The sequence below is a fragment of the Myotis brandtii genome, unplaced genomic scaffold (assembly GCF_000412655.1).
Source record: "Myotis brandtii unplaced genomic scaffold, ASM41265v1 scaffold2, whole genome shotgun sequence".
Taxonomy (NCBI): domain Eukaryota; kingdom Metazoa; phylum Chordata; class Mammalia; order Chiroptera; family Vespertilionidae; genus Myotis; species Myotis brandtii.
The window spans coordinates 196074-203949 of NW_005357451.1; the positions used below are offsets into that span (position 1 = coordinate 196074).

Sequence of the window (7876 nt, forward strand, 5' to 3'; positions counted from 1 at the left end):
AAACAAAACAAAACAAAACAAAACAACACACACACACACACACACACAACACACACACACAAAAAAACACACCTACAATTAGGCTCTACCAGACCAGAGATTATGTTTGTTTTGTTCATTGTTTCATATGCAGTGCATATAACAATAACAGGCTATGGTGTCCCATGGACAGGAATGAATGACAGCAGTCATACCTGAGTGCGGGCACTAGGAGATTAATTATCTTTAGCTAATTTAAAATTAATTTAAAACAAAATAAAATTATTCAGCTTTTTATTCTCACCACACACTGGCAATTCTAAGCAATGTCAGTGATAAAATATTCATTCCATAGAAAATCTTTTTCTTGATCTAAGTTCTAAACAAATTTTGTGGTACCCTTGACTTTGTTCTGTACCTTGAACGAGTGCCTGGCATACATTAAGCGCTTAGTGACATAGTTTTAGAATGTATGAACTTGCAAGTCTATTGCAGAGGTAACATTTTCTTTGTGACTATATAGTTATTTATTAAGGCAGCCGGATTTCAGGTTTTTTTAAAAATATATATTTTATTTTGTTTTTTTTTTTTACAGAGAGGAAGGGAGAGGGATAGAGTGTTAGAAACATCGATGAGAGAGAAACATCAATCAGCTGCCTCCTGCACACTCCCTACTGGGGATGTGCCCGCAACCAAGGTACATGGCCTTGACCGGAATCGAACCTGGGACCCTAGAGTCCGCAGGCCGACGCTCTATCCAGTGAGCCAAACCGGTTAGGGCCGGATTTCAGTTTTAAATCCTTATCTAGATAAATCCCATGTACCTGTTACAACGAACATAATGAAAACTTCTGCACCCAACAAAGTAACTTTTAACTAGACTACGGAGAATATTCTGAAAAGATTTATCAGGGTTACAGTCTCCCATGGGGACGAACCGCTTTTCCTGAAGACAGCCGACCAATTGTGAGGCCGCTTCCCCAAGAAGCTCTGGAGGGCGGAGAAAGGGCGGGAGCAGGCAGACAAGGGGCGTAACCAGGCGGGGCTGTAGTGAAGGGAGCTGAGTTGAAGCGTTTTGTCCGTCTTTGCTCTCCGTCTGAAAACTTGGGTGTGACAGGGTCACAGACATGGCGGCCGTAAGGGTAAGTTAAAAAAACACAGACATACATACAAAAACTTGCTTAGTTTTTTTAGGGGCAGACAGCATTCTGGTAACTATAGAAGGGAGCCCTCTAACTTCAGAAGGGCGCCCCACAGCAAGAGGCGGGGTGGAGGTGGGGTTGTGAGAGAATTGGCAAGACCTGGGAATCTTTTAATGTTTGAAACCTGAAGACACCCCGCCTCTCCCCTTCAGAGGTTTCTCAGCCGGGGAGTACTCTTTCCTGAATCCCCTGCGTTTGACTGTTTATACAGCGGCACAATGAAAAGTGGGGAACTGCTGGGTGAAAATGCCCCGCTGGGCGACAAGCAGCAGCAGACTTTTGGCTCTTGATCTGAAACAAAGGAAAGAATCCTGGGCATATGTGGGGGTGCTCAGAATCGGGCCTCCTGACCCTTTGAAGGACTTTGTTAAAATGTTATTTGGGGTGAAATATACCACGATAGACAGATCTCAAGACTCTCTGAAGTGCACAAGTTTGTATTACTGTTGTTAACTTCCGAGTTTGAATAACAAGCCTTTTTCTTTTGAGTTCTGTGTGGGAAAAGGTGCTGCTTGGGAATCTGCGTACAGGAAGTGACTCGGCTGGCTGCTAGCTTCAGTTCCCTAAGTAGGTTTCAATAACAATAAAGTAGTTGAGAAATATCTATATTTGAAGTGGATTATAGTTATTAAGTGAATTGCTTTTAGTAGATACAAATATGAATAATTCACTTCAGTTAGTTTTTAAATTAGCTCAGTAACTGGCTTGATTCGCTATTCTCACTTCATTTCTGCAATTCTGCTTCTCATAGTTAGCTGAGTTATCAGGACACCTTTTTAACTGGACTCACTGTCTCTAGCCTGGCTCTCATTGAATCAATTTTTCCCTTCACTGGCAGGGTAGTGCTTACACTAAAATGCAAATATGATTATGCCCCTCCCCTACTTAAAAACTGTTATTGCACTCCATTACCTGCCCTCTGGGGTCATGTCAGACTCCTATATCCAGAACACCCTGCCTTGGCTCTAGAGCTTCACCTCCTGTCTCTCAGGAACTCTTCTAACATTTGTACTCCAGGCCTTTCCCCTTCTTTCTCTGGACCTGAAGTGCTATTTCCCATCCTCATCTAGATATTTCCTGTTTATAGTTCATTCACTTATTTAACAGATAGTTGTGTACTGCCTCCATGTATGCTAAGCACAAAATGCCTTTTTCTAGAGAGTGTCCTGAACCACCTCTCCAGTCTAATTTAAATTTATTGATTGATTGATGAGAGAGAGAGAGAGAGAGAGAGATTTGTCGTTTCATTTATTTATGCATTTATTGGTGGATTCTTGTAGGTGCCCTGACTGGGGATCAAACTCAAAATCTTGGTGTACCTGGACAATGCTCTAACCAACTGAGCCACCTGACCAGGGCCTGAAGTCTAATTTAAATAAGTCCTCATTGTGCTCCAAGAAGACCCTGGGCATACTCTTACCTTAGGACTTACCACATTGCAAGTAATAGACTATTTACTCAAATGTTTTACCCTTCTAAACAATAAGCTACTTGAGGACAATATTTACAACATTATTTTTTCTATTCTTAGTACATAGCACAGGTATGACTTATATTAGGTACTCAATAAATTCTACATGAATAAATATCTGCCAGACAATGAAGATAAAAGGTATTAAGCAGTGAAGATGCAACATGTAACATAAATGACTGTGATTTGAAGATAATTGCCTTGCCTCAGGAGCAAACCAGAATAGTACATTGTCACTGAAGCCTAGAGGAGAGAGTTGAACAGTCCTTTTATTTGGCCATTAATAAGTCACTGGTAGCTACCATTTTTTAAAATATATATATTTTTATTGATTTCAGAGAGAGAAAGGGAGACGGGACGGGGGGTGGGGGGAGAGAAACATCAATGATGAGAGAAAATTATGGATTGGCTGCCTCCTGCACACCTCCTACTGGGGATCGAACCCACAACCCGGGCATGTGCCCTGACCCAGAATCGAACCTGGGACCTCCTGGTTCATAGGTTGATGCTCAACCACTGAGCCACGCCTACCAGGCTGGTAGCTATCATTTATCACGTGCTTACAACAAGGCCAAGCACTATGCTAAATTACATGTTATTTCACTTAATTCTCAAGACATCTTTATGTTGTGGATATTATGATCACCAGTTAACAAATGAAAAACTAACACTTAAAAAGTTAAGTAAATTTCCCAAAATTATAATGCTAATGAGAGCTGAAATGAGATAAAGAGCTATGAGTAAAATAGTAGAGGGAGAGCCAAAATTGTATGGAGTTAAGGAAAGGATAAGGGGTATTAACTGGCATTCATTTAGCACCTACTTTATCAGCTGCTTTACGTATATTATTTCAGTTTAATTCTCTTGATGACCCTAAGAAATGGATAACATCCCCATTTTACATATGAAAAAATTTAGGATTAGAAAAAATGCTTGCTCTAAGTCAGTGATGGCGAACCTATGACATGCGTGTCAGAGGTGACACGTGAACTCATTTTTTGGTTGATTTTTCTTTGTTAAATGGCATTTAAATATATAAAATAAATATCAAAAATATAAGTCTTTGTTTTACTATGGTTGCAAATATCAAAAAAATTTCTATATGTGACACGGCACCAGAGTTAAGTTAGGGTTTTTCAAAATGCTGACACGCCGAGCTCAAAAGGTTCGCCATCACTGCTCTAAGTCATAGAGCTGATAAGTGGAAGAGCCAGTTTCAAACACACATATATTTTTCTCCAAAATCCATGATCTTTCCAGTAATCCTTGATCTTTCTGAAGGGATGGTATATATTACTCTTTAGAGGAGTGTTGTGGTGAATGGAATAAATCTTGGGAAGGGGTGGCAAATTTTTTAAATGTATTTTCATTTTAAAAAGTCAGGAAACTGTATGTTAATTATATTTCAATTAAACTGGGGGGGGGAAAGTCAGGAGACCTGAGCAGATTTGGAGACAAGGGGAACTGTGCCAAGAACTAATAAAAAGGAAATATAGTAATAGTAATCCCAGCTATGTTATTGAACATTTAATGTGCTGAGCATTATGCTAAGCATTTTATGTGAATTTTCTCACTTATGTTTCACAGTGGCCCTTTGAATAAGTACTTTTTTGTGAGCATTTTACAGTTAAGAAAACTGAAGTTTAGAAAGGTTGAGTAACTTGCCCACAGTCAAACAGTAGTATGCAATAGAGCTGGATCTGAAATTTCATGATCTGAGTCCAGATCATGGGATTTAAGCTTGAGGAAGCACCTGTGAGGCCAAAGTACCAAAAGGGTGATCTGTGTTAATTTTGAAAACCCAGAGTTTAATCCAAAGACTAAGGTAGAGAGGATTCCGGAAGGTTGGTATAATTCTGAAAAAAGTTTACATACAGCTTGAAATTAGAGCTTGTTGAACAGATGTGATAGTGGAACATTGATGTGAAATTAGCCTTGAAGAATAAGAATTGCTAATTCCTCCTGCTGACTTATTTTTAAAAAATTATTGTCTTACTAGATTTTAGTAGAATTTTTCTCATTAAATTCAATAGGGTTTCATTGGTTAATAACAGTATATAAATTAAAGGTGTAGAACTTTATAATATGACATCTGTATTGTATACTCACTGCCTAGTTTCCTTCCTTCACCATGTATTTGACTCCCTTTTCTTTCTTCATCCCCGCCCCTACCCACTTCTCTTTTAGTAACCACCATTGTGTCGTCTGTATCTATGGGTTGGTTTTTTTGTTTGTATATTTGTTTTGTTTGTTCATTTATTGCTTTTTGTTTTATATTACACATATGAGTAAAATCTCGTCCTTCTCTGACTTATTTTACTCAGCATAATATTCTCAAGATCCATCCATCCATGATGACACAAATGGCAATATTTCATCTTTTTAATGACTGAGTAGTATTACATTATATATATGTGTGCGTTTTAAAATTTTTAAAGTAGGTGAAGCGATTAAGAAGTACAAATTGGCAGTTATAAAATAGTCATGGTGATGTAAAGTACAGCATAGGGAATATATAATATTGTAATAACTATGTATGGTGCCAGATTTGCCAGGGTGATCAATTCGTAAGTTATATAAATGTCTAACCCAGGGGTCCTCAAACTATGGCCCGTGGGCCACATGCGGCCCGCCAAAAACATTTATCCGGCCCGCCGGGTGTTTTTGCCGCCACTCCCTGTCCTGCTTAGCAGCCGACTCGTCCCGGGCCCGCAGTGCGCATGTGTGGAATGTCTGAGGGACAGTGAACTGGCCCCCTGTTTAAAAAGTTTGAGGACCTCTGGTCTAACCACTATACTATACACCTGAAACTGATACAATATTGAATGTGAAGTGTAATTGAAAAATTAAAAATAAATACATATGTTAGAGAAAAAAATGGGGTGGGAGAATAAGATTCCCAGAAGAGGGATCACACCTCATACTTGTTACAATAGCTTTTATCAATAAGACAAGAAATAACAAGTGTTGGAGAGGATGTGGAAAATAGGGAACCCTTGCATGGAATGCGGACTGGTGCAGCCACTATGAAAAACAGTATGGAGGTTCCTCCATTTTGTTGGAATAGAGTTGTTTATAGTATTTTTTCATAATCCTTTGTATTTCTGTGGGATCGGTTGTTACTTCTCTTTCATTTCTGATTTTGTTTATTTGGGTCCTCTCTCTTTGCTTCTTGGTGAGCCTGGCTAGAGGCTCATCAATTATTATTTAATAGCTTGCTATTTAGCCTCCAAGTGTTTGATTTTTTTTCATTGTTTTTATTGTAGTTGATTTCTAGTTTTATGCCATTGTGATCTGAGAAGATACTTGATATGATTTCTATCTTCTTGAATTTGAAGAGACTTTGCCTGTATCCCAATATGTGGTCTGTCTTTAAAAATGACCTGTGTACACTTGAGAAGAATGTATATTCTGTGGCTTTGGGGTAAAATATTCTGAAGATGTCAATTAATTACATCTGGTCTAGTGAGTCATTTAGGATTGATGTTTCATTTCTGATTTTTTGTTTAGAGGATTCATCCAGTGGTGTTAGCGGGGTATTAAAGTCCCCTACTATGACTGTATTGCTGTCGATCTCTCCCTTGATATCTTCCAGAAGTTTTTTTTATGTATTTGGATGCTCCAGTATTGGGTGCATATATGTTTACCAGAGTTATATCTTCTTGTTGAATTGCTCCCTTTAGTATTATGAAGTGACCTTCCTTATCTCTTGTTATGGCCTTCACTTGGGCCTAATTTGTCAGATATAAGTATTGCTACCCCAGCTTTTTTTTTTTTTTTTTTTTTTCAATTTCCCCTGAAAAATTTTTTTCCATCCCTTCACTATCAGTCTGTGTGAGTCCTTTGTTCTGAGGTGGGTCTCCTGTAGACAGCAGATATATGGGGTCATGTTTTCTTATCCATTCAGCTACCCTCTGTCTTTTGATTGGGCATTTAATCCATTTACATTTAAAGGTATTATTGATAGGTACTTGTTTGTCACCATTTCTATTCTTTGTGCCTGAGTTCCTTCTTCACTACCTATTTCTTCCTTTTATAGCAATCCCTTTAGCATTTCTTGCATTGCTGGTTTGGTGGTAATAAACTCCTTTAGTCCTTTATTTGGCTGTGAAGCTCCTGATTTCACCTTCAATTTTGAATGATAGCCTTGCTGGGTATAGTATTTTTGGATTCAGACCCTTGTTTTGCATGACTTTGTATATTTCATTCCATTCCTCTCTGGCCTGATGGGTTTCTGTTGAGAAATCAGTTGATAGTCTGATGGGAGATCCCTTATAGGTAACTTTCTGTCTCTCTCTGGCAGCCTTTAAGATTCTTACATTGTCGTTGGCATTTGCCAATTTAATTATAATGTGTCTTGGTGTCAGTCTTTTTGGGTTCATCTTGTTTGGGACTCTGTTAGCTTCTTGGACTTGTGTGAGTTGTTTCTTCCCAATATCAGTGAAGTTTTCTATCATTATATCTTCAAACAGATTTTCTATTCCTTTCTTTGTCTCCTCTCCTTCTGGCACCCCTATTATGTAGATGTTGTTTCATTTCGTGTTGTCCCACAGCTCCCTTAGGCTCTCCTCCTGTTTTTAATTTTTTTTTCCAGTTGCTGCTCTACATGGGTGTTTTTTCCTACCTTGTCTTCTAGCTCACTGATGCGGTCCTCAGCTTCTTCTGGTCTACTGTTGATGCTTTTCATTGTGTTCTTTATTGCAACGATGTCATTCTTCATTTCTTCTTGGTTCTTCTTTATTTCTTCTTGGTTCTTACACATGTTGTTGAACTTGTCTTCCATCCTTTTCAGCATCCTTATGACCATTACTCTGAATTCTTTCTCTGACAAATTGCTTGCCTCCATTTTATTTACTTTCGTTACTGGTGATTCCTCCTTTTCTTCCATATGGGGGCTGTTTCTTTGTCTCCCCATTTTCACTCCTCTCAGGTTGTCTGGTTATGTGGCTCCCTCTCTACCCCACTGACTTAAAGGTACAAAATACAACTCAACAAGACACAATACAGGGGGCACAAAACATGAATGTGTTCATGATACCAATAACCCCAAATAAAGGTGACCACCGGAGCAAGAGAATTAGGGGAGAGAAAAGAGCACAAAAAATGATATTGAGAAAAGGAAAAAGGTAAGAGAGAAAAAAAAGTAGAAAAAATAAGGGGAAAAATATATGTATATGGGGGAAAACTGCAAAAAAAAAAAAAAAACACACAACCCAACAACTAA

The 7876-nt window shown here is 38.6% G+C and overlaps 1 protein-coding gene across 3 annotated transcripts in view; it reads left to right on the forward strand.

Moving 5' to 3' along the window:
* The first annotated feature begins 1025 nt into the window (after positions 1–1025).
* The window catches only part of APOOL (apolipoprotein O-like), a 106163-nt gene continuing 99312 nt past the window's right edge, over positions 1026–7876 (forward strand). Inside the window, exon 1 of one of the 3 annotated variants that reach the window (XM_005865255.2) lies at positions 1026–1121. In XM_005865255.2, the coding sequence (XP_005865317.1) occupies positions 1107–1121 (15 nt within the window). In that variant the 5' untranslated portion in view covers positions 1026–1106. Of the gene's footprint in view, positions 1122–1670; positions 1749–7876 lie in introns of those variants that run through there. The other 2 variants (XM_005865256.2, XM_014538867.1) reach the window with 2 other exon arrangements.